The sequence below is a fragment of the Haliotis rubra genome, unplaced genomic scaffold (genome assembly GCF_003918875.1).
Source record: "Haliotis rubra isolate DU_JTF1 unplaced genomic scaffold, ASM391887v1 Scf28, whole genome shotgun sequence".
Classification (NCBI taxonomy): domain Eukaryota; kingdom Metazoa; phylum Mollusca; class Gastropoda; order Lepetellida; family Haliotidae; genus Haliotis; species Haliotis rubra.
Genome location: NW_025766891.1, coordinates 855,069 through 882,533, shown reverse-complemented (window position 1 = coordinate 882,533; position 27,465 = coordinate 855,069). Strand labels below are relative to the sequence as shown.

General features: G+C 43.1%; 1 protein-coding gene across 1 annotated transcript in view; it reads right to left on the bottom strand.

Moving 5' to 3' along the window:
- The window catches only part of LOC124281174, a 137,556-nt gene that overhangs the window by 103,171 nt on the left and 6,920 nt on the right, over positions 1-27,465 (bottom strand). The window contains exons 5-27 of the mRNA XM_046717203.1: positions 27,302-27,457; positions 26,130-26,352; positions 25,601-25,677; positions 25,128-25,323; positions 24,528-24,666; positions 22,731-22,945; positions 22,005-22,084; positions 21,333-21,525; positions 20,243-20,372; positions 18,550-18,780; positions 17,476-17,697; positions 15,798-16,021; positions 14,219-14,295; positions 11,655-11,841; positions 10,918-11,053; positions 10,381-10,608; positions 9,989-10,234; positions 9,317-9,531; positions 7,154-7,230; positions 5,831-6,029; positions 5,272-5,407; positions 4,010-4,224; positions 1,788-1,873 (exon numbers count right to left, since the gene is read on the bottom strand). Of these exons, the coding sequence (XP_046573159.1) occupies positions 1,788-1,873; positions 4,010-4,224; positions 5,272-5,407; positions 5,831-6,029; positions 7,154-7,230; positions 9,317-9,531; positions 9,989-10,234; positions 10,381-10,608; positions 10,918-11,053; positions 11,655-11,841; positions 14,219-14,295; positions 15,798-16,021; positions 17,476-17,697; positions 18,550-18,780; positions 20,243-20,372; positions 21,333-21,525; positions 22,005-22,084; positions 22,731-22,945; positions 24,528-24,666; positions 25,128-25,323; positions 25,601-25,677; positions 26,130-26,352; positions 27,302-27,457 (3,888 nt within the window). The remainder of the gene's footprint in view (positions 1-1,787; positions 1,874-4,009; positions 4,225-5,271; positions 5,408-5,830; positions 6,030-7,153; positions 7,231-9,316; positions 9,532-9,988; positions 10,235-10,380; positions 10,609-10,917; positions 11,054-11,654; positions 11,842-14,218; positions 14,296-15,797; positions 16,022-17,475; positions 17,698-18,549; positions 18,781-20,242; positions 20,373-21,332; positions 21,526-22,004; positions 22,085-22,730; positions 22,946-24,527; positions 24,667-25,127; positions 25,324-25,600; positions 25,678-26,129; positions 26,353-27,301; positions 27,458-27,465) is intronic.

The window sequence follows — 27,465 nt, the reverse complement described above, 5'->3', positions numbered from 1 at the left end:
GTAGCCACGTACTGTAACTGGTTCATGCAGCCACGTACTGTAAATGGTTCATGAAGTCACGTACTGTAAAGTGTTCATGAAGTCACGTACTGTAACTGGTACATGCAGCCACGTACTGTAACTGGTTCATGCAGCCACGTACTGTAAAGTGTTCATGCAGCGACGTACTGTAAAGTGTTCATGAAGTCACGTACTGTAACTGGTTCATGCAGTCACGTACTGTAAATGGTTCATGCAGTCACGTACTGTAAATGGTTCATGCAGTCACGTACTGTAAAGTGTTCATGCAGTCACGTACTGTAAAGTGTTCATGAAGTCACGTACTGTAACTGGTTCATGCAGCCACGTACTGTAACTGGTTCATGCAGCCACGTACTGTAAAGTGTTCATGCAGCGACGTACTGTAAAGTGTTCATGAAGTCACGTACTGTAACTGGTTCATGCAGTCACGTACTGTAAATGGTTCATGCAGTCACGTACTGTAAATGGTTCATGCAGTCACGTACTGTAAAGTGTTCATGCAGTCACGTACTGTAAAGTGTTCATGCAGCCACGTACTGTAAAGTGTTCATGCAGCCACGTACTGTAACTGGTTCATGCAGCCACGTACTGTAAAGTGTTCATGCAGTCACGTACTGTAAAGTGTTCATGCAGCCACGTACTGTAACTGGTTCATGCAGCCACGTACTGTAAAGTGTTCATGCAGCCACGTACTGTAAAGTGTTCATGCAGTCACGTACTGTAAAGTGTTCATGCAGCCACGTACTGTAACTGGTTCATGCAGCCACGTACTGTAAAGTGTTCATGCAGCCACGTACTGTAAAGTGTTCATGCAGCCACGTACTGTAACTGGTTCATGCAGCCACGTACTGTAAAGTGTTCATGCAGTCACGTACTGTAAAGTGTTCATGCAGCCACGTACTGTAACTGGTTCATGCAGCCACGTACTGTAAAGTGTTCATGCAGCCACGTACTGTAACTGGTTCATGCAGCCACGTACTGTAAAGTGTTCATGCAGCCACGTACTGTAACTGGTTCATGCAGTCACGTACTGTAAAGTGTTCATGCAGCCACGTACTGTAAAGTGTTCATGCAGCCACGTACTGTAACTGGTTCATGCAGCCACGTACTGTAAAGTGTTCATGCAGCCACGTACTGTAAAGTGTTCATGCAGCCACGTACTGTAACTGGTTCATGCAGCCACGTACTGTAAAGTGTTCATGCAGTCACGTACTGTAAAGTGTTCATGCAGCCACGTACTGTAAAGTGTTCATGCAGCCACGTACTGTAACTGGTTCATGCAGCCACGTACTGTAACTGGTTCATGCAGCCACGTACTGTAAAGTGTTCATGCAGCCACGTACTGTAACTGGTTCATGCAGCCACGTACTGTAAAGTGTTCATGCAGCCACGTACTGTAAAGTGTTCATGCAGCCACGTACTGTAAAGTGTTCATGCAGCCACGTACTGTAACTGGTTCATGCAGCCACGTACTGTAACTGGTTCATGCAGCCACGTACTGTAAAGTGTTCATGCAGTCACGTACTGTAAATGATTCATGCAGTCACGTACTGTAACTGGTTCATGCAGCCACGTACTGTAAAGTGTTCATGCAGTCACGTACTGTAACTGGTTCATGCAGTCACGTACTGTAAATGGTTCATGCAGTCACGTACTGTAACTGGTTCATGAAGTCACGTACTGTAAAGTGTTCATGCAGTCACGTACAGATAGTTCAGGGCAATACAGACAGGATATTCGAATCCCATAATACTGAAAAGACTTACTCTTGAGCCATAGTGGGTGTCGCAAATACGTGGATCTTCGTTGAATACACAGGGGGACATCCCATTTGGATAACATTCTCCTTGGTCTGCAAACAATATCACCATACATTTACGAAATGTGTATTTACAAAAAAGAATACTGAACGAATAACAACAAAAAGTAAGTAAAAATATGTGATGACCATGAAATAATTTGCCCCTTCACCCCAATGCTAATAAATCAGTGAGCAAATATAGGCGATATAGATACAATATCACACAAACAGAAGAAGAAAAGGGCGTGAACTGGGAGGGTTTTCCAGTTATATTGAATTTATTTGTGATTAGGGCAGAGGCCAATTTACAGGTGACAATTCAAATTGCAATAATACACATATATACTCATGCCAATAATGGTTCTCACCCCCTCCACCCCCGACCTCACGACCTCACCCCACACCCCCTCTCCAATTAAAAAAATTGAAGAGGGTGACAACCATTATTGGCATGAGTAAATATCAGGGCGTGTCAGCTTAGAGTTGGAAAAGACGTTTATCACCTGGTGAACTCCACAATCACAGCTGTGGAAGGATAACAATAAATGGATGAAAACTTCTTTATTAAAGTGAGAGCTCTTGTGGACTAGTTGGACTGGTCTCACTGTAGTAAAGAATATCTATATGTTGTTATCCTTCCTTAGTGCCACAAGTTCTTAATGCCTCTGATCACCGCTGTGGTGCTGACAAACCTATAGCCAGGAATCCATAGCCTAGAACAAGGATTCGAATCCACAATCACAGGTTTTCTTGGCGACCCGGGGACGCAACTCTGCATCGCTAATTGCCATATCTACAGTGTACTGCCAAATGGTGTGGTGTGGTGTGGTGTGGTGTGGTGTATTGTGGTGATATACTAAGCACCAAAAGAAACGTCAGTATGGAATTTTCCTTCGCAGAAACGGATAACTGTAGACTCACTTAATGTTTTGATTGTATATTTTTGACAACATCTCCAACTTTACCTGAGCAAAGACATTCCTTCACAAACTCAGAATGGAACCCCGGAAATGGTCTCAAAAACGCAACCTGATCTCGGAGATGGTACGGTGTTCTCCATGTTTTTCATGCAACTCATGCTGCACGTGCTGTTCACAAGGACCAGCCCTATAATATGCACCCCCAAACCTGGTTGAAACATTCACATTACAACGTCAGCAGGATGCCGCGACTCACGACAGCTGAGAGGAATCAGGCGTTAGGAAGACTTGAAGCTGGCCACAATGCACAAGCCGTTGCCATTTACTTCCAGGTCAACGTACGGACCAGCTACAGGCTGCAGCAACGTTTCCGGGCCACCAACACCACAAATGATCGCCCCCGTACTTGCAGACCAAGGGTGACCACAAGACAAGACCGCCATGTTGTGCGACAGCATGTACAGAATCCCTTCATACAGGCATCCGAAACAGCACGCTAGACAGTGGGAACATACAACACCAAAACTGGCTACACAGGCAATGGAGGATGGTTCTGTTCACAGATGAGAGTCGATACTGCGTATCAACTGCAGATGGCAGAACAAGAATATGGCGGCGATGTGGCCAGCGTTACTCAGACCAATGGGTTATGGTAAGAAACTCATCCGGAGGTGCAAGCACCATGGTATGAGGTGGAATAGGCCTGAACCAGAGAGTAGGGTCCTGTGGTGTTCCAAAACCTTGGTCCAGTGAGAGGAGGCGGCATCACAGAGGTGCGCTACATCGACCGAACTCTCAGACCCCACGTCATACCACATTTCGCACGTCACCAGAACAACATTTTCCAGCATGATAACACCCGGGCTTATACTGCCAGAGCTACACGGGACTTCCTACAGCAGAACGGTGTCAACATTATGCAGTGGCCAGCCCTTAAACCTGATTTGGGATGTGGTTTAAGGTGCCAATGGCTTTCATCAATCGATTGGTGCACTCCATGCATAGACGCTGTGCTGCAGTTTGCCGCTCGTGGTGGTCACACTAGATACTGAAGTCAAGGGTCTGAATGGACTGCAAACGTTCACGTAATGTCTTGGAATTGTGCTGAGTCATTCATTGATGTGTCAAAATATTGTACACAAAAGATGTTTTTGATCCGCTTATTTCCATTTCTGTAATGATTTGATTACAGTGCCTATCTAATTTTGAATTAGTGCTGACTTTTCTTTTGCTGCTGAGTAAATTATCGAGAGAATGTAAAACATACTATATCAGGGTTATTGAATGTTGTCAGGAAACACATTCCATCCACCGTCTGCCAGATCCCGCCGAGGCAAGTGCTAGATGGCGGGGATTCCCCACACTGAGCCGTGCCCCTACCACACCTGTATCTGGCCACTAGCGACCGTCCCGTAGTTTCTACCGTCACGTTCGCTCCTCCAAATGTCGGTGGTGGCAATGCACAGTCGAAAGGGCCCCGTCCTGAAATGAGTAAGACTTATACTGTACACAATATACAGATATAGGCAACTTGGAAGGACTGACTGACTGACTGACTGAGTTTGGTTTTACGCCGCTTTTAGCAATATTCCAGCAACATCACGGCGGGGGACACCAGAAATGGGCTTCACACATTGTACCCATGTGGGGATTCGAACCCCAACTTGGAAGGAACCGCCACCAACCATGAAAGGACTCATAAACTATAATTGGTTTGGTGTGGTTTGGCTAGTTGTTTACCGCTGCAGCTGTATGGCGGCGGCCAGTAAATACTCTAGTTTGGATCAGACAATCCAGTGATCATCAGCATGGACATCGATCTACACAATTGGGATACGATGACACGTGTCAACCAAGCGTGTCTGACCACCCGTTCCCCGTTAGTCGCCTCCTACGACAAACATGTGTTACTGAAGATCAATCCTAACCCGGATCTTCACGAGTGTCGTGAGCCAGGAAATCGCAAAGAACAATACCCCTTTCTCTTGGTCTCGACCTCAAAACACAATGGGCGCAAGCTGGCAATGATTTTCTAACTTGTTTGTGATCATTAAACGCATTCATGCCTGTGTAACAATCATTCATATGATGATAATAAGTATGACATATGGTGGATGCTCAAAATTATTTCCCTGGTGTCTAGAACTGAATGCACCTATTTTCATTCTCTGTCTCTGCGGATAGTACAACCTTGTGAGGCGCTAGAAGGTTACCAGGTACAACATCATCTCACCCTACAGGGTACCCATTAACTGCTCTTTGAACAGGGGCATATTGCAAAGAAAGTCATTTGGTTGAGGGGTCTCCACGTGCTGAGACAGGACCGGAGACTTCATAGTAAAGCCTACCCCTCAAACCATCCATCAGAATAAAGTTAATTAATTTACCAATGGCTCATTTCTAATCCCAGATTCCCGGGTTTTGATCCCTGATTGTACCAGTTGTAAATGAACATCATCCTTCTACATTTCAAGCTGACACGTTACCCGGCATGTGATCCAACGCATTCCCTCAAGTACAATGACCTACGTTTAATGACATCGGTTCCTCTCGTCCAAACGAGTCTCCTGATGATGAAGTTGAGGTCAGTCCCTGATACAGAATGTATGGTCCTCGGGTCTATCATGTTGGGTAATGCCAAAACGCCGCGATCGTTGACAGATATCTGAAAGAAAAATAGTCATATCTTTAAAGCAGTTGTATTACTATAAGTGTGTGTGTGTGTGCGTGTGTATTTTCCTGACGTACGCACTTGTGTGCAGATGTTTACATACAGTAGAGACATTATTAATCACATGCAGTGTTCACATACATACAATGTTCGCCTTTTGCACACACTTACAACTGTTCACTTGCGCTGGTTCGTCACGCCCAAGACCAGAGTTCGATTCACCACATGGGTATAACGTGTGAAGTCCATTTCTGGTGTCCCCCGCCGTGATATTGCTGGAATTAGCGGCGTAAAACCAAACTCACTCACTTAGATAAAGATATTCTTGCAGTTAACACATACAGGTGTTCTTCAGTACACACATACAGGCGTTCTGCAGTAAACACATACAGCTGTTCTCCTGCAGGCCATACTTACATACAGATGGTCCGGGAGTATCGTGAGCACCACGTGCCATTCCGTATCCGACTTGAGGGAGGTCACGTCGCTTGCCGGTACGGCATTTCCTATGACGGCGTTTTCTTTAAACGTATAAGCCTCCAGACCATTAGTAGATGGTAAATATTCCAAGACAATTCCGTTAGCTCTGAACCCATCCAGAAAATATATTTGCGGTCTAAGCAAGAAACAAAAACACATTTGCCGATAAAATATAGCTTCTTATGTCCTTCTGTAGCAAAATATAGATTCCCATTAAAGATCGACATCTATCAAACAATTTGCGGACAACGTCAACGCTGCCGTTGTACAACTCAGCCTTAGCGCAATGATTATCGTAAGGCGCTTCAATCGCTTTTTACAATGGCATCTATTGAAACACTCGGCTCTTGAATATGAAGTTTGAAGTTTACTGGGATAATCTTTGGCAGCAGTGTTAACACATTGTCCATTGTTCTAAAATATGAGTTCTTTTGCTCCCATATATGTACGGTAAATGTTTGTAGCGTCGTTGGTGTTATATCTGTGTTCAACAGGAGCATCAACATTAGTACTTCTTATGTCTCTGTATGGTGAGGTGAGGTGAAATTAGGTTTAACGTCGTACTTGAGAATATTTCGCTCATATGACGACGTGCTATGTGTGTATGTGTATGTGCGGCTGCTTGTACTAGCCCAGACTTAAGCTGGTTTTATAGTGATAGCCCACTGAGGTACCATGCCGCAGTGAAGCATGAATACCCCACTCAGACACATTATAGTGACTCCGAGCCGACCAGTACTTGTTGTACCCATTAATGCCGAGCGCCAGGCAAGGACCAACAAGTACCATATTTTAACGTCTTTTGGTACGGCGCGGTCGGGGATCGAACCCGCGACCTTCCGCTCTCAGGGCGGACGCTCCAACCACTACACCACGGAGGCGGTCTCTGTATGGCATCGAAGGCAAATTGATGTCGAAAATTGTTTAATATATAGATGTCGATGTTGAATGGAAATCGAAGACAGACCCATATCGAAGGTAAACATTAAGGAGTTAATGTTTTATACACACTGTCGTTTCTGAGCGCCATGACATCTACATAAAACAGGGTATTCTTGTCGATGAAAAAGCCGCGCTCTAAATTGCAGCTTTATTTAGGAGGAGGTTTCCGGTGGTACAGAAATGAAGGTAAATCTTGCAGGGTGATGCCGTTTATGCTTGTTTATTCTGGTGTCAACTGGTCTGACGTCATACGAATGCATGTTATCGGAGTTATCGGAGATGAACATTTTATTGGTTTGAGAATGAATATGAACTTACTGTTGTGGAGAGGGTGTTACCCATAGTTCCAGAGAGTCACCCAACCGGATGTGACAATCAAGTTCTACCACCGACATCTGTGTTTAGAACAAGTACTGAAGACACCATACTAAAGGACACACTTCAAAAGACAGTCAAACTCTTATCATTGCAGTCACATACATTTAGGCAACAGTGCATGGGAAAATAAACTGCATTGACCATTTGACAAATTACGCGTCCCGATGTCATGAAGAAGAACAGAGAAACTTACACGCATGACTCAAAATCAAGCTGAATGTTACTGTTAAAGCTGACAAGGGAAATGATTGCCACTCAATGCGTCAAATATTTTTAAAAAATCAAATATTTTGTGTCAGAATTTTGCATTGATCGCCAAAACAACACTCTAGATCTGTTATCCATGATATGAACGGAAACGTTTTATGTCGTTTACATAGAGGGAACCTTAGAGGAATACGGAATGTTAACTGTCAGTGATGTAGAGGAATTCGGAATGTTAACTGTCAGTGCTGTAGAGGAATTCGGAATGCTAACTGTCAGTGCTGTAGAGGAATTCGGAATGTTAACTGTCAGTGCTGTAGAGGAATTCAGAATGTTAACTGTCAGTTCTGTAGAGGAATACAGAATGTCAACTGTCAGTGCTGTAGAGGAATTCGGAATGTTAACTGTCAGTGCTGTAGAGGAATTCAGAATGTTAACTGTCAGTGCTGTAGAGGAATTCGGAATGTTAACTGTCAGTGCTGTAGAGGAATTCGGAATGTTAAATGTTAGTGCTGTAGAGGAATACGGACTGTGAACTGTCAATGCTGTAGAGGAATACGGACTGTGAACTGTCAATGCTGTAGAGGAATACGGACTGTTAACTGTCAATGCTGTAGAGGAATTCGGAATGTCAACTGTCAGTTCTGTAGAGGAATTCAGAATGTTAACTGTCAGTGCTGTAGAGGAATTCAGAATGTTAACTGTCAGTGCTGTAGAGGAATACAGAATGTCAACTGTCAGTGCTGTAGAGGAATTCGGAATGTTAACTGTCAGTGCTGTAGAGGAATTCTGAATGTTAACTGTCAGTGATGTAGAGGAATTCGGAATGTCAACTGTCAGTGCTGTAGAGGAATATGGACTATTAACTGGCAGTGCTGTAGAGGATTTCGGAATGTTAACTGTCAGTGATGTAGAGGAATACGAAATGTTAACTGTCAATGCTGTAGAGGAATTCGGACTGTTAACTGTCAGTGCTGTAGAGGAATTCGGAATGTCAACTGTCAGTGCTGTAGAGGAATATGGACTGTTAACTGTCAGTGTTGTAGAGGAATAAGGACTGTTAACTATCAGTGCTGTAGAGGAATTCGGAATGCAACTGTCAGTGCTGTAGAGGAATTCGGAATGTTAACTGTCAGTGCTGTAGAGGAATTCGGAATGTCAACTGTCAGTGCTGTAGAGGATTTCGGAATGTTAACTGTCAATGCTGTAGACGAATACAGAATGTCAACTGTCAGTGTTGTAGAGGAATTCGGAATGTTAACTGTCAGTGCTGTAGAGGAATTCGGAATGTTAACTGTCAGTGCTGTTGAGGAATTCAGAATGTTAACTGTCAGTGCTGTAGAGGAATTCGGAATGTTAACTGTCAATGCTGTAGACGAATACTGAATGTTAACTGTCAGTGCTGTAGAGGAATTCGGAATGTTAATTGTCAATGCTGTAGATGAATACAGAATGTCAACTGTCAGTGATGTAGAGGAATTCGGAATGTTAACTGTCAGTGCTGCAGAGGAATACAGAATGTTAACTGTCAGTGATGTAGAGGAATTCGGAATGTTAACTGTCAGTGCTGTAGAGGAATACAGAATGGCAACTGTCAGTGCTGTAGAGGAATTCGGAATCTCAACTGTCAATGCTGTAGATGAATACAGAATGTCAACTGTCAGTGATGTAGAGGAATTCGGAATGTTAACTGCCAGTGCTGCAGAGGAATACAGAATGTCAACTGTCAGTGCTGTAGAGGAATTCGGAATCTCAACTGTCAATGCTGTAGATGAATACAGAATGTCAACTGTCAGTGCTGTAGAGGAATTCGGAATGTTAACTGTATGACAGAAGCAAATTGACTGCTAACTCTCAAAAACTGACTTCACTTCTGACGTTATTGAAATGTAGACCCACACGTTCAAAGACAGCCTGTTTACAGATGATGTCGGCATCTGTCCAGCCTGAGCTGGAATTACACCTGATGGAGGTCCTCCCGCTACACAGGGCAAACCCTTCCTGACACTGGTAGGTCGCTGTTGCCGACGTGGCCGAGTGGGACACCTGGACAGAGGCACCCCCGGGAAGAGGTGGGTGGGGGCAGTCGAATGGGGACCAGTCGGTAACAACTCCTGAAAGAGTGAACAAAAAAAATATATAACAGTAGTTTATTTAAATTGAACCAATGTGGCATCCAGAAGTGCGTGATTGTAGCATTTAGCTGCTTTCTTCCGCGTTCCACTTACATGACGCTGGCTATACCTAATCGAGTTTGGGCCAGGCGAAACAAATGATGGACAGCATGGGCACATAGACACCAAGGCCATAGAACCATAAAATCTGATTCCATTTAGTAGCTTGTTTCTGGTTCCCGTGTGGTATTGTGACAGATTCAATCTTTTCATGTGGTTATATATATGTGTATATTTTACATGGCTTCATATGTTGGGTAACATATCTATATTTTACCCGGTGTTTTCGTCACTATCAGCTAGAGTCAGCTGTACGATTCCGACTATATCATAAACATGTACTCATATATCACGATCAATTAGTAAGGATAACAGGTGTGCGCAAAACGGTTCGTACCTTGTTTTGTTGCTTTTGACACAAACACCTCCACTTCACACATCGTCATTGAGTCACTGGCAGCCAGTTTCTTCATGCTACCAATCCTGACATAGCGACCAAAGACGCCAGGCAGACAGTCTAGCATCAGACGTTTACCGTGGGGAAACTGACCAGGGTAGGAGTAGCAGGTCTTGGAGGGTGTGGCAGGGTAGAGTGTGGGGTCGTGAAGCAGCACCTCCACCTCGAAATCATGGAGAAACTTCTCTATAACACGTACATATTAAGATTATTGATAAAATCGTACTTGCTGAACGTAATGTGAATATATAGTGAAAGTGACTTTATAAATATGCATGAGAAGGCATTTATTCATTCGTCAACAGTATTTTATAACGTGGTTTATCCCTTACCGCAGCCTGCACACCTCTTATTGTGTGTGACGGCCACCCTGTCGATGTAGTAGTAGCTCTGTAGGTCCACCTGCCACCATGGGTTGGGGTCCTGGGTGGACACCTGCCAACACGTCGTGCTGGTGGATGTAGCTGAGGGGTGGCCGTCCACCAGTCTTCCAACAGGGCTGCCAGAAGTTGAAGACCCTTTGGCCGGCTTCAGAAGTGCAACATTGCCGCTGATGGCTTCTGTAAGCAGACAAACAAGCTCACATCGTTACTTATTATTTCTCCAGCCAGATTCTGATGTGCATCATGCCTGCTGATGATTTGTGCAAATAGACAAGATAATGTGATAACAAATATGTTCTTGGCGCAAAACCACCCGTTAAGCTCCGGGTTAGAATCGGTCTTCAGTAACCCATGCTTCTCGTAAGAGGCGACTAACGGGAATGGGTGTTCAGGCTCGCTGACTTGGTTGACACATGTCATCGGTTCCCAACTGGTTATTGACAGGTTTTTCAGTGTTTCAAAAGGCCCATTTAAGAAATAGTTTACCTCTTTCCATTCCACTCAGATCTCCTTTGCTAAGTTTCAGCTTCCTCAGAGGTAGGTTTGTAAACAGAAGACGTTCAGCCTTCAGAGTATCGAATACGTGGCCAATTGCCGCTATCGTCTGTCCGTTTATATCAAGCTGTAATGGAAACGAATAACCGGAATTGTCAGGATCAGAAGACAAGTTGCACATTTTCCAAACCTTTATCAGACATTTGCAGACTGTGAGAAGAGATTTGCAATAACGAATTGACGTATGTCTTTCCAAAGCTCTCACCACCGTAAGGTGTAAGGCATTAAACGTCATACAGAAGATCCCGGGCTCAGTTCCCACATGGGTTCAATGTGTCAAACCCATTTCAGGTGTCCTCCGCCATGATATTACTGGGAGCGTCGGAAACCCATACTCACTCACTAAAATTAAGTGTAGCTTGCGGGTTTGCACTTCTTTCTTGTAGTCGGGACTCTCACTATCAATGTACCCATGAAGGTCCGGGTTAGAATCGGTCTTCAGTAACCCATGCTTGTCGTAAGAGGCGACTACCGAAATCGGGAGGTCAGGTTCGCTGACTTGGTTGACACATGTCATCGTATCCCAATTGCGTAGATCGATGTTCATGCTGTTGATCACTGGATTGTCTGGTCCAGACTCGATTATTTACAGACCGTCGTCATATATATAGCTGGTATATTGCTGAGGGCGGCGTAAAACTAAACTAACTCATTATTAACATACTTACCAATATACTTTCCGGGAGGATTGTTAATACAATGTGAGCTGGCTGATGTGGAGCAAACGGGAGGGTCAGGAGACGATGGTTCTCTCCATGATGACGAATGTAGGCGAAGGGCTGTGTATCAGTGGTTGAATCCATGACAAGCTCCATTGCTGTGCTGTTGTTGTCAGTCAGGAGAGTCATCTTCACGCTAGAAACACATCAGGATAATTCACACATTTAATCAAAATGAGGATAGTAAATGTGTCGATTGTGAGCAAACCCAAAACGTTAATTTGACCACAGATTGGTGCCTTAACCGGATTTGGAAAATAGCAAAATGAAAAGCGTCCATATTCTTTCATTGTCCAAAAAATGTCATCTCTAGCAGAACTAATTGGACGATTCCGAATCTGTTTAATAAAGATGGTACCAACTGTTCGATAAATCTGAGCGCATCCGTTTTAACCCATAACCCATACTGGCGATTAGGTGCCTGACTCTGAGGGTGTGGGTTCGAATCCCGGATAGGACTCATCCCCTCTAAAAAGTACCAGAATCTGTACTTTACTAAGAAAGTGTAATCCCAAATATAGCATATGTTACATTTGACCATTTTCTAAATGTGATCGTGTAACCATATGAACACAATAAGATACGTGTGTTTATTACCCACGTGGTCAACGTATGGGTAGTTGCATACTGATCTCGTACGTCACACGAGTGTCGTATCGCGTTGACCTGTGTCGTGACGACTTGACCTGAGATTCTAACGATTTGATTGGATAACTGATGACCTCTCAATTAGGTCACGTTGTGACGGAACTACTTGTCCATTCATAACAAACACGCAAATTCATTCATTCTACAACTTATATGCATTGAGGGAATGTAAACATTGCGAACGTTGCCGTATCGCTGTTTAATTGTGAGTCGAACTGAGACATTATATCCGTCGAAAAACATAAACGCAATGTTTCCACCAGTGATGTTAGCCAATTGAAGCAACTGCAAACAAAGAAACGGGGTGCTACCGAGTAGTTTAATGTAGGAGGCTGTACGAGGCGATGACAACTGACATGCATCGTGACGTTGGTTACCAATGGGGCAGACGAGCAAGGCGTAGTCACGTCATTACATTGGGACGTCATGCAAAAAGAGTACTATAGAACAAAATTCTTCCGCAACCTCTTTATGAAACCGGGTTCGGTTTGAAACCAACAAAATACCCTGTTTTGTCAATTTAATGCATGTAAAACGTGGGTAATAAATAAAAATACCACACTCGGTCTCATAACATACGAATTATACGAAACTCGTTACCTTCCTATGAGACCTCGTGTAGTATTTTCTATATATCCTACAGAAAGTGTTTACATCCTACAGAAAGTGTTTACATCCTTCAGAAAGTGTATACATCCTACAGAAAGTGTTTACATCCTACAGAAAGTGTTTACATCCTTCAGAAAGTGTTTACATCCTACAGAAAGTGTTTACATCCTTCAGAAAGTGTTTACATCCTACAGAAAGTGTTTACATCCTACAGAAAGTGTTTACATCCTTCAGAAAGTGTTCACATCCTACAGAAAGTGTTTACATCCTACAGAAAGTGTTTACATCCTACAGAAAAAGTTTACAACCTTCACAAAGTGTTTACATCCTACAGAAAGTGTTTACATCCTACAGAAAGTGTTTACATCCTACAGAAAGTGTTCACATCCTACAGAAAGTGTTCACATCCTACAGAAAGTGTTTACATCCTACAGAAAGTGTTTACATCCTACAGAAAGTGTTTACATCCTTCAGAAAGTGTTTACATCCTTCAGAAAGTGTTTACATCCTACAGAAAGTGTTTACATCCTACAGAAAGTGTTTACATCCTACAGAAAGTGTTTACATCCTTCAGAAAGTGTTTACATCCTTTGGAAAGTGTTTACACTACGCAATGCTACGAATCTACACAGAGAAGTGACACACTTCAGACGAATGGATCAATGTAATAATGGGGATCTTACGACAAAGATATCTGTATGTGAGCAGGCGCGTAGCAAGCCAATTTTCCCGTGTGAGCCCGATAGGTTGCGAAGCTTTATATTTAGATGGAATTGAGGGCTTGTCCAACCTGAAAACCTGAAGTGTTATCGTTTGACGTTTGATGCTTTCAGTAACATACAATGTTTTTATCTTATCAGTATTTTGAATCTTAAGAAGGAGAACTTAGAGTAGTCTACCATTAATTCAGACAGAATAACAAATAACAAAACATTCACACATGTGTCGATGGAAAAACATTCATCACTGAAAGAAAGACGCCTTTCAGATTGATGATATGAAGAATAACGTGTTTGTTGTACATGGTGACGGTATTGGTAATGCTTTGTTATCAAAGAACATTGTAGTCAATATGATTCATAGAGGGATTACCATTGTTATATTGTTCTGATAACGTGTTTGTTGGTATTTTTGGCAAAAATATTAGAAAACAATATTTTTATCAAAAAACATGTGAAAGACGGGGTATATTTTGTATGGTAGCTTCGCCCCTGGTGAGGTCAGACTCTAAAGTTTACTTGATGTCGTTTACTCACTCCGCAGACCGAGGCGTTGTCCAGATCTCAACGGAGGAGAATATGTTTAGTGGACAGCCGAACAGAAATTCCAACACCTGAAAACGAAATAATCGCCACCTTCACTAATCTTCACAGACGTGAACATCCATATTTTACATCACCCGTAATAAACTCAGGGGCAAAATAAACGCCACCCAATGGCTTTTAACCTGTGTTTTTGCTATCAACACATCTAACAAGCGGTTGATCACTGGATTGTCTGGTCCAGACTCGTTTATTAACATATCGCAGCCATTAAGTTGGAATAATGCTGCGTGCGGCGTAAAACTAAACTCGCGCCACATGCATTACTATTGAGACGAAACAACCTTTTACGCGTTTTATCGAATAAACTAGGGGCGGTGGGGGTAGCCTAGATGTTAAAGCGTTCGCTCGTCTCGCCTAAGACACCGGTTCGATTCTCCACATGGGTTCAGTCTGTGAAGGACATTTCTGGTGTCCACCGTCGTGATATAGGTGAGATTTTACTTAGACCGATGTATAACCGTACTCACACACTCGGATAAACTATATTTATACATCCACACATACAAACCCGTGTGCGAAATCGAGTTAACTCTACTTTTTCTTTAGGGCATCATTAATAAAGACAAAATTATCTGTATAATGTTACAATTTCTTGCGTTCTTTGGACTTGTGGCAGCGACTGTTTAAGAGAGAACCATTTTATATGACGAGACGGTACAGTTTTTTGTTGTTGTTTTTTGAGGATCGGCAATAAAACTAGAAGGGTTGGTCGGGCGATGAGAAACACAGAAAATACAAATGCTGCCCTTATTGCCCTACGTTGACACAAAGAAATGAGAGAAAGTGCGACTGGGATGTTGCAGATGAGTGCAACAGAGTACCATGTTGAACGGATTATTGGAAGTACGAAGTGTACTATTGCCAGACTGGTCATACGCCATCGACTGAATTGCCGAACACCAGACAGGCTCAGGACCGGAATACGAATGGTCATAACCCCGTGATAAGATCATTTCCAGGTGCTTCATCTGGCGTTCAAATTTCTCAGCTACAAACAGGGTGGGGCATTCACTCAGCAGAAGGACATTGTCCAGACGACTCTGACAACAAGTCCTCCGAGAATATCCACTGTTCAAGGACTGTCTCTGGAACATCCAGGTTTAGTTTTAAGACAATATTGGGCATCATGTGGCGAAGGACTGTTTGTCACCGCCATTGCATCATGTGGCGAGAACTGTTCGTCACTGCCAACAGCGATAGTGGCGATGGGTACTCTTCTTGAAAAATACATGGTGGCGTTTCTTTTGAACCTGAGTTTATTCAACCTTTGTCTGCTTTTAAGCCTAACCTATATCCATAATTTTGGTCTATGCTGTATTTCCTTATCCATGTAGGATTTATAACAAATAACGAAAACAGTTTTAGCCCCGAAAACAGTTTTAAACAGTTTCAATGGTTCTCCCAATGTCTATTTGAAAGCCAGGTGAAATCTTTAATGTATATATAGGTACATCCGAAACCAAAGTTTTAGACCATAATATATCTTTCTATTTCCCGTTTAAGGTCCTACATTATCTCTTTCGTCGTATTCGTACAACGATGTGGAACACGTGATGGTGGCACCCGTCCACACTTGACCCCTGGAACACCTCATGACCCCGGTAGTGACGTCACCACAAGGCATGGAGTTGGCGTTGCACGTAAATGTAGCGATGGCGTCGGCGTCGGAGTAGGTCAAGGTCATCAAGCTGTTCTTAGGGACAGGTGGGGCACCGCAATCAAAGGGCGACCACTCTGTACAATGGATAGTGTCTGAATAACTACATTGATTCACGGGGCGGTGGGGTAGCCTAATGGTTAACGCGTTGGCTCGTCACGCCGAAGACCCGGGTTCGAATCCCCACATGGGCACAATGTGTGAAGCCCATTTCTGGTGTCCCCGCCGTGATGTTGCTGGAATATTGCTAAAAGCGGCGTAAAACCAAACTCAGTCAGTCAGTCAGTCACTGATTCACAACATTCAATATGACAGTGACTGGATTATGTAATACTCATTGTTATAAATGGAAACTGACCCATATTACGTCAGTTAAAATGTGGTCATAATGGATCAATAAATAAAGTATGTATAATGATAAATTTTGACTGTGATCCTTGAAAATATATCGTTTTTTTCAATTTGTTGTGTTTTTAGTATTATTCTTACATAAGATCACATAAACATAGATAGACACTATACATCTCTATGGAAACACTATCATGTGCTCGTGATCTAAATATCGCTGAAAAATATGGTGAAACTGAAATATAGTTTGATTCATTTGTTCAGTCAGTCCACTTAAAACACAATGTTTTCTAACACACACAACACGGGGCGATGGGGTAGCCTAGTGGTTAAAGCGTTTGCTCGTCACACCGAAGACCCGGGTTCGATTCCCCATATGGGTGCAATGTGTGAAGCCTATTTCTGGTGTCCCCCGACGTGATATTGATGGGATATTGCTAAAAACGGCGTAATTCAATCACTCACACACAACACACGGCACTCATATCATCACCTGACTCCAATAGACTGACACATATCAGCTCACTTATCAACACCTAACAGACACATTTACTGATACATGTGCCTGACACTTTCCTGCCCCTTTATCAGGCGAAATGATCACTGGATGATACTCGCTGACCAATTCACGACGTTTCTGGGCTACTTTTTGCCCCTTCATTTCGCCTGATAAAGGGGCAAGAAGTAGCCCAGAAACGTCGTGTTGTAAATATTAAAGAAGTTGTAAATCCATACCATACGTTGTTATGCTACCTTCCAGCTTCTAAATACCCAACAAGCATCTGGCATATGCCTGCCATATGCCTACTCACACCATCTATCAAATGATTCATGCTAATAGCCCATTCAGTTCATGTGACAAATGACCACTGACGTTACACATATATCAACACTTGTCAGATGATTAATGCTAATTGGCAAATCAGTTCACCACGCACGTGTATACACATGAAAACAAATATCGCAATACCTATGGTTTTTAACTCCCTTGCAGCCATGCATATTCATATCATGTTATTCCTTGAGGGACAATTTATCCAGAGAGTAAGCTAAATTGGGGTGTGGATAAGTCAATTGCTATCATGGTGTAGTGATATTTCTTCTATGTGTGTATATATCCACTCAGCGAACAAATGTAACTACGTGTATTTCTATAAGTCAAGACAAGATATTGTTCACTTACGTTTAAGGGAAAATCTACTTCCGTAAACTTCCACTTCACAAAACGTCAGTAGATCGGTGAAGTCCTGTCTGGCTTTGGGTGTAATTCTGACGTATCTCCCCAACACCTCCTTGTTACATGCTAGTCTCTGGGTACCTCCATCTGGCATAGCGCCATTGTACATGTGACAGACCTCTTCCTTGTCTGACCTCACTGTGATCTCAAAGTCATGTGACCTAGTAGCTGTAATAACGAAAACCTATGATTGTCTGAGTGAGTGAGGGAGTGAGTGAGTAAAACTGGAATCTGGAAAATTTGGTATTCGAAACCAGGCTCAACCGATCCTGGCACGCTCACGGGACGTAACTCATTCTTATAACAGTATTCTTGGCAAATAAGTTAACCGTGGCAAGGATGCAACCTTGAATTGAATGAAACTGACATTGTTTCCATTTATTTGAAGGCATGTCCACTAAGTGGTTTTGATGTTTGATGTTTTGATGTGCTCTGGTTTTACTTTGTGCCAGATGCTACTCTGATATATAAATATAACATAATATAGCTATGATTACAATAACTACACCGATTTTAAACTGAAAATATAGACCATTATAACTTGTTTCAATTAGAGAATAACAATAACTACAAGGTTGCATATATAGCGCTTAATTCCATACACAGGTATGCTCGGAGAGGATAGGGAGGGTGGAAAGTACATGTCAGAGGACTGACTGAGTTTGGTTTTACGCCGCTTTTAGCAATATTCCAGCAATATCACGGCGGACATGTCAGAGGAACACAGGTGGAACACAAAGTGCTAGTTGAATATGAACGTCTGAGTTGTCGTTTGAATTGGGATTGAAATGGTAAAGTCTTCAACTCAATTGGAAGAGCGTTGTGCCGATACGTTGGAGAATGATCGACATCACAAGGTTTTTAATTTTGTCCGCGCAATGCTTGTTTATTTTAAACGTAGTTTACTGTACATACCACAAACAAGAGAACAGTTGATGGATGTACATGTGATGACGACATTGTTGACGAAACGGTAGACCTGTAAGTCTTCTCCCACCCATATATACTACATTTACTCACAACAAAGACCGGTACAGTTGACGGTTGTGATGACGACACTGTCGACGTAGTAGTAGCCTTGTAAGTCCACCTCCCAGTACACGTTGAAGTCGGCTGCGGTGTGGGACCAGCAGGTGTTGTCGCTCCAGATCGGGGAGGAGTTGCCGTCCACGAGCCAGCCAGGCTGGGAGCCATCTTTGTTCGAGCTGGATGTGGCGGGTTTGTTCAACGCAAGGTTTGTGCTGACTGATTCTGAAAAAGTGAGTGAGTGAGTATGGTTTTACGCCGCTTTTAGCAATATTCCAGCAATATCACGGCGGGGGACACCAGAAATGGGCTTCACTCATTGTGCCCATGTGGGGATTCGAACCCGGGTCTTCGGCGTGACGAGCCGAGATTCTGAAAGATAAATTGTTAGTTAATGTCGTTCATGTAAGTCAATTCGCTCTAATGATTTTAGGGGCGGTGGGGTAGCCTAGTGGTAAAGGGTTCGCTCGAAACGCTGAAGACCCGGGCTCGATTCCCCACATGGGTACATGGTCGCTCCAGATCGGGGAGGAGTCCACGAGCCAGCCAGGCTGTTCGAGCTGGATGTGGTGGGTTTGTTCAAAGCAAGGTTTGTGCCGACTGGTTCTGTTTTAGAGAAAGGTTAAAGCGTTTTATGAACGACTTGACGCATCAAATACCATCAAATACCATGTATGTTGCCATGGTAACCGTTCAGCCTCCCTCCCACCATCCAGTCAAGCGGTTGATCTCATAGTTATTATTAAAAATATTTTACAATATTTAAACCGATTTCTTTTGTATTTTCCAGTGTTCTTTCTCAACGAAGTGTCAGTTAGTGAGTGAGTTCAGTTTTACGCGCACTCAGCAATATTCCGGCGGTACGTAAATAATCAAGCCTGGAATGTGGGGAATCGAACTCGGGTCTTCGGCGTGACGAGCGAACACTTTAACCGCTTAGCTACCCCACCGCCACTCCTTACAAAGACTGACTGACTGAGTTTGGTTTTACGCCGCTTTAAGCAATATTCCAGCAACATCACGGCGGGGGACACCAGAAATGGGCTTCACACAATGTACCCATGTGGGGAAGCGAACTCGGGTCTTCGGCATGACGAGCGAACACTTTAACCGCTAAGTTACCCCACCGCCACTGCTAACAAAGACTGACTGACTGAGTTTGGTTTTACGCCGCTTTTAGCAATATTCCAGCAACATCACGGCAGGGGACACCAGAAATGGGCTTCACACAATGTACCCATGTGGGGAAGTGAACTCGGGTCTTCGGCGTGACGAGCGAACACTTTAACCGCTAAGCTACCCCACCGCCACTGCTAACAAAGACTTGTTGGGAGAGTGTAATAACATTGATACATGCCCACTGCAAATGATACGCGCATAAAACTACTTTAAATTGATACGGACCAGTGAAGATCCGGGTTAGAATTGATCTCCAGTAACCCATGCTTGTCGTAAAAGGCGAGTAACAGAATCGGGTGGTCAGGCTCGCTGATTTGGTTGACACATGTCATCGTATCCCAATTGCACAGATCGATGCTCATGCTGTTGATCTCTGGATTGTCTGGTCCAGACTCGATTATTTACAGATCGCCACCATATAGTTGGAATAGTGCTGAGTGCGGCGTAAAACTAAACTCACTCACTCAATTAAATTGATACAGAGCAGAGTTGAAATTAAAACACGTACCTTTCCGCACATCGCTGTTCATGACGACCGAAACTTTTCTGTTCCTAAATCCGTCCGTCGCCAGAACACCTAGTTCTTGTATTGGATAGTTGTGAGGAAACCTTGTGATAAGCAGGTCGTCAATCTCTACCTGCAACACAAGAATTTAAAAAGTCTTCACCATCCAAAACTCTTTGCAAGTAGATTTGTCCTCGTCTGTGTTTTGTTCCGAAACACCAAGCTCATGAGAATGATGAAAGTAAGGCAGTTGTTCCTTACTCTATATTATGCAAATAAAGCTATAGTTGGTACAATGTATATAGAAGTTATAAAGTCATAACTGTCTGCCCTGCTTAAAGCTAGTGGTTGTAAATGACAGCTGTTATATTTGGGAAATATTCATATAACGTCATAAAACGAATGTGGATGTGGTATAAACCAAACAAATTTATTGTTGTATCTTTACTCTTGCGTAATAACCTATGATTGCGTCATTTATATCTGTTTAAATGCAGAGTGACTCCTTAATTTCTACCTGAAAACTTTGTGGGCAATGATGTATGTATACTAATGTTAAAAATATGAAACGTGTTGCACCGACTATAATATGTGCAACTAAATACTGACATTCTGTTGACAGATGTTCTATGTAGCATGGGCCGATGGCCTACATGTACCCATTGCAAATAAACAAATTGACTCCTACCTGAATCAACTGCCCCACCCTGCCTGCCCCAACAACAATATAATATTGTAATATCTAAGTTAGAAAAGGATATAGTGCCGTGTAGGAGACCCAGGTGCTCTCCCAACCGTCCACTAGGGAGAAGAAGGAGAGAGTGAGGAGCTGGGAGACGGGTGGCGCCGTTTCCCGCCAAAGATGGGAAGGGAGATAACTCTTGGTGAGTAGTGATATTACGTCTGCTTTTTTGAAGGGAGCTTCAAAAAAGGGGATTCAAGTGTTCCACTAAGGTTCGCAAGGAGAAGAAGACAAGCAAAATAGCATGAGTCAGGATAAGGAAAAAATTATATTGTTGATACACAGCAGCGAACAAAAACATTTAAGGAAAGAATTTTTAGTGTGGAGATACACGACATAAGCTAACGTCACCTGAATATAGTCGCTCAACAAGGTGAATACAACATGGTATTCAGTGTCCTTTGTGATTGCTGGGAAATCCATATCAAGTGGTTGCTGTGGTTTACCGTCCTCTTCAAAATAAAGCACCCCGGGTGTGTTCAGATCCAGACTGATACCCATTGCCGTAATCGTTTGCCTTGTTTGCAGAGACACCGTAGGCTTGCTGAAAGACAAAGAGTGCTTTAAATATTTTGCCCCAAAAAAATGATTCAGATTATATACAGTTTGTGATTACTACCGAGGTCAAGGGAGCGGTGGCCTACGTTCGATGGTCAGAACGAAGACCCGGGTTGGATTCCCCATATGGGTAAATTGTGTAAGGCCCATTTCTGGATCGATGCTCATGATATCGATCTCTGGATGGTTGTTGGTTGTACTGTGTGGAATATTATTACACGTTAAATAAACAGTACAAATGCATGAGAATAACACATATCTAGAGGCGACCAACGGCATCGGGAGGTCAGGTTCCTGGCTTCTACCATGCACGTTATCGGATCCCTGTGTTCGACGCTCATGATATTGATCAGTGGATCGTGTGGTCTAAATTCGATTATTCATAGACCGCCTTTATTCAGCTAGAATATTGCTGAGAAGGACGTAAGCAAGAACCAAAACGACACAAAACGTGGACACACTTACGATTGTACCCAGTCAGGTGTTGTCCGAAGATGAAGACTCATACCGAGTTTGAGAGGACACGTGAAGTCATACTTGGTCATCTATAACAAAACAAGAATCTCAGTGGAGGATGTCCCTCAAACGTGCATATGTGATGTTGGTTACTTTTTATATATGTACATGCATTTGGTGGGGTATCATCTCTCGTTAATAGTAAATCAGCGTTAATTCCATTGTAATATACAGAACATATCAAACTATAACAATTAAAGTTTACGTCGGGCATTGAATAATTAATAGACAGATATGTAGCAGAGGGGGAACATCCGTTGTTATGGAACTGACTGAAGCACTAAAAGTGTAAATTTGGGGAAAGAGTGAGTGAGAAGGTTTAGCCACAGTTAGTATGTTTTCATCCATATGGTTGCGGGGGACACCAGCAATGAGCTTCGCAAAATCTATGTGATGCCAAGTTAGGGGCGGTGGGGTAGCTTTGTGGCTACATTGCTCGCTTGTCATAACAAACGCCCGGGTTTGATTACCTAAATGGTTACAATGCGTGAAGACATTTCTGGTGTCTCCCGCAATGACATTGCAGGTGTTTGGTAAACTGGCGTAAAAACGCACTCACTCACTCACTGTATCAGACACACCAGATCTTAATATAAATTTGATTATGAACACCAAAAGACTAATATCCCCCCGCTCGATAAATCCCCCTACTGGCTTCAAATCTGTGTAACCCACCGAGCCAAACGCCATGGGTTCACACGGCTGAGGTTGTCCCCGCCATCCGGAACTGCCGTTACAACGTACGACGTTGTCGCCACTACACATTCCGTAGCCGTCGTCACAGACGTAGGTAGCCACTGCCTCCTCCAGTGTGTGGGATATTTGAACCGCCATGTTCTCCAGCAGAGGGGGGAAGGGGCAGTCTTTAGGGGACCAGGTACTTCTCTCAACTAGTTTGGAGTTAAACGGAAGATGGTCAAAATAAAGTATACTCTTGAAATTGGGTTTGGTAAAATAATATTAACGTTATATCAAAACGTAATTTGTTAGAAAAATAACTGTTATATCGACATCAATGTATTACCATTAGACAACCCTTTCTTGTTCCATTTGTTTTCAGCCACAATTTCGCGTTACGTTAATCCGGGCGAATTTCGCGAACATAAATCGGATTTTACTGAAGTTTCGACGATGAAAAATACTACGAATTAACAGCTGTTTGTTTGTTGTTTAATGCCATACTCAGCAATATTCCAACCATATGCTGGTGGTCTTCAAATGGTCGAGTCTAGAAAAGACAATCCAGTGATCAACATCATGAGCATCGATCTACGCAATTGGGATATGATGACATGTGTCAACCAAGTAAGTGAGCTTGACATTCGATCCCCTTAGTCGCCTCTTACGACAAGCATTTGCATGGGTTGCCGAAGACCAATTCTAACCCGGGTCTTCGCGAGTTACAAAATAACACTGTTTCCCGTTCATGTGTATAATAAACTTGAAATGTTAAAGGGAGGTAATTGTAATGCGTAGACTCAATTTGTTATGTGAAAAGGCAAATGCATAAATGTGCCAAAATGTATGTTCTCCTCGTAAACGAAAGCTGACTTCAGCGCCGGTATGAAGTTTGTATTCATAGCTTGCACTTCCCGTGACAAGAATGTGGTGGGCAAGTCGGAAACTATAATTAACTTTCCCTCTTGACAACCTTTATAATATTATGACAGAAACAACTGAAAACATAATGATAAAAACTGAAACAAAAGAAAAGGACAAAACGTATGAAAACAGTAGTTTCAATATTCTTTGTTGGGAAAGGGTCTTGGCTGAGTAACTGCGAAACTTGTCTACAATTACAGTCCGTTTGAGTCAGAAACGGACCGATGAATTCAAATTTTATCATTGTACAAAATTGCCACATAAATATAAATAGTACACGTTTATCATTTACTAATACCCAACAGCTGTCTTATATTTGAAAATTTTCCGGACTCCACCAAAAAAGTTCTTTAAGAAACTATCATTAAAATTTTGACACAGTTCACTATTTGTGACGAGGGAGGTGTGCAGAGAAAGGGACAGCCAGGTGTTAGAGAAGCACGTGCACAGGTGCCCACCAAGTTATTGATTCATTAGCCTGTGCTGTGCCGTCTCCATCCTTTCTCGCACACCCGGCTGTCCTTTTCTCTGCAGTCCTCGTAACAAATAGTGAACTGTGTCAAAATTTTAATGATAGTTTCTTAAAGAACTTTTTTGGTGGAGTCCGGAAAATTTTCAAATATAAGAAAGCTGTCGGGTATTAGTAAATGATAAACATGTGTACTATTTATATTTATGTGGCAATTTTGTACAATGATAAAATTTCAATTCATCGGTCCGTTTCTGACTCAAACGGTTTGTAGCTGGTTGAGAAATCAGACCGGGAAGTTGGAACGCGGAATGTTAGGTTTACTTGTCCACTGGCAGGTAGGAGAGTTTGGTATGTGAACACTCCTGTTCATAATGAGAGAACACCGCCCTACTCCCTACCTTTTGCTGGAGCTTGCCGCCAGTCTTGATTGAGCCTGACCTTCTTGATGGACAGACTGTCACCATCCACAACGATTCTGTCAATTAGTGGTGCTGGTACGTGGAGGGGGACAGACACAGTCTCCTTGTTAACCAGAATCTGAAAACATATACATTGTGACAGAAGGTCTAGATTCTCACTGACGTAGTCACGTGATGGAGTTTGAGTGAATAGAGCTTAACGCCGCTTTTAGCAGTGTTCCAGCAATATCGGGGGACAATAAAAATAGGTATCACCCATTGCTCCAATGTGGGGAATCGAACCCGTGTCTTCGTCGTGTAGGAAACGCCTTATCCATTAGTATATCCCACCCTAAAATAGGGGTAACGATTGGAACGTGGCTTTCAATGCCATTGCGCTTACATAGTGACGTTCATTGATGAATGTGGTAAACTCAAATGTACGTTTGTTTAACAAGCCTGTTTAGTGCCTGTTTTACAGTGCTTGCATACTAAGATACGGTTCCGCAGTTTAACATTGATTCTCACTTAACTACTGACCTCACTCACTCAGTCAAAAAACAGGCTCCCTCCTACCAATCCATTCTCTCACTCACTCACCTGAAGACTCTTCGGCTTGTAGACCAGGACGATATGTACCACGCTTCGACCCTTGAACGACAGGGGTGATTCTGCGGGTAGAGTGGTAGCATTCCCATCGACTTCATAAGAGTAGGTGATGTAGGAGCCGGACTGTGGCCAGTGAAAGGTCATCCTTAGAGCCGTGTCATTGCCGGACATGAAGGCAACAAACGATCTGGAACGAACACTTAGAGTGTATGTCTTCAGCAAGAAAAACAGAAAACGAGCAACCTGTATCACCCGAATCCACGTTGAAGCGTTGAAGATACACAAAATGCCGTTACATTAATCGGAACTGAAACGTTGACGTTTCATCTCTGGAAGTAAATGTTAACTGCAGTTTAGAATATCTTAATATCTTAGAATTATTTTATGTTGATCAAAACTTAAAGGTTTCAATTTACATTCCTCGAAGCAAAAACGTTACAAGCAAATATATAGGTAGTACCTACCCGCTCTTTTTAGGTTCAACCCACACTTCATGAGCAAATCCCAGTTTAAGTTGGCATGGAATGTCCACTGAGCCAACCTGTGAAAGACGAGCCATACCGAACACACGTGATTTGGAGAGGCATAGGGTCCAATACGTAATGGGCCGGTGGGGTAGCCTAGTGGTTAAAACGTTCGCTCGTCACGCCGAAAACCCGGGTTCGATTCCCTACATGGGTACAATATGTGAAGCACATTTCTGGTGTCCCCCGCCGTGATATAGCTGGAATATTGCTAAAAGCGGCGTAAAACTGAACTCACTCACTCACCAATACGTAATTGTAACTTGAGGCTATTTGTTGTGTTTGAAACACTGTCCTATTACCATCTCTGTATCATTTCCATGACGATTCGGGGTAGAATGTACAGTTAAAATACGGTTGTTAGTTCTCAAAGGAACCCAGGAGTATTCCGGTTGAAAACAAGTTCCTGACCGCCATGTTGGACGTAACAATCGACCTAAGTCGGTATTCCAACCATCTCTACTCCTACCGTCTCATCCGTTCCCGAGTCCACCCTGATGCAGGTCCTGGGTTGACCCTCCCAGCCCTTGTCACTGGTGCAGTAGAGTACGTTGTTGTCGTCACAGCCGCCGAAGTAGCTGTCGTCACAGGAGTACACCGCCACAGCCGCGGTCTGCGAGTAGTGGACATCCACCATGGCCTTGTCCAGCAGGGGGGGGGATTGGGACAGGAGAAGGGGCTCCAGCCGGTCACTGAAAGAGTGAGTGAGTGAGTGAGTGTTAACGCCGCTTTTGGCAATATTCCAGCAATATCACGACAGGTCACTGAAAGAAGCCCGCAGACGTATTGGGAGATGAAAGAACAGGTAGTCTTTTTGTGTCTGAGGATATCCCAGTACAATGGGATTCATATTCACACATCAACGACGTCGGAAAGCACAACAACCCGATCCGGTTATTCGCCTCTTGTGACAAGCATGGATTGCTGGGAATGTCCACAGGCTGGGAATCTCCACAGGCCAGCACGTCTGTGTTAGTCACGGGTAGGGTATGGCACAGATAAACCAAGGATCACAGTTAGGTGAAACAGGGATTCGAACACACGACAAATGAACGTTAACTGTGTGATATTTCAATAATGTGCGGAGTTTGAGGGATATTAATGGATTCCTACCCAAATCGATAACGTGTCAGCATTGCTTTGATATATGGTAAGCTAAGAAGCTAAAAGGAGCGTCCTGAAAAACTAAAACTACTAGGACAGTACTACAATACTGATGTGCAAAAGAAAGTACACACCTGGTGTTTTAAGACTATCAAAACAACGTAAATATTTTGCTAGCAATGTTCCAATTGGGTACGATATGTATGGTGTTATTGCAACACGTACACAATGTTTGTGACTTGTGAGTCGCAATCAAAACACTTTTCTAAATATTACGCTGTTTTCAGGAAAACATTGTACCAACGCATCAGGTGTGTATTTTATTTTGAACGTCAGTTTTATATGGTTATTTATATAGCGCTATAGTCCACCCCATATACATGTGTGCTCAAAGTGCTTAATAAAAACAATGTTACATGTAGTTTGTATTGTAGCAAGTGTCTGTGGATTCACATCCTGTGTATTCACATTTTATAACTCATACAACATAATCTTACTTTATCTGAACTCTGTCTGTAAAACAAGAACACAACTGACCAGTCGTGGCAGAAGACGTTGATGCAGCCGTTGACTGTGTTGACGTGGCTGAAGACGTAGCCGTCGTTGACCGTGTAGACGGTGAAGATGTTGCAGATGAAGGTGTCGACGGAGAGGATGTGAGGGAAGGTGGTGCTGGTGTTGTCGGGGTAGATTCTGGAAAG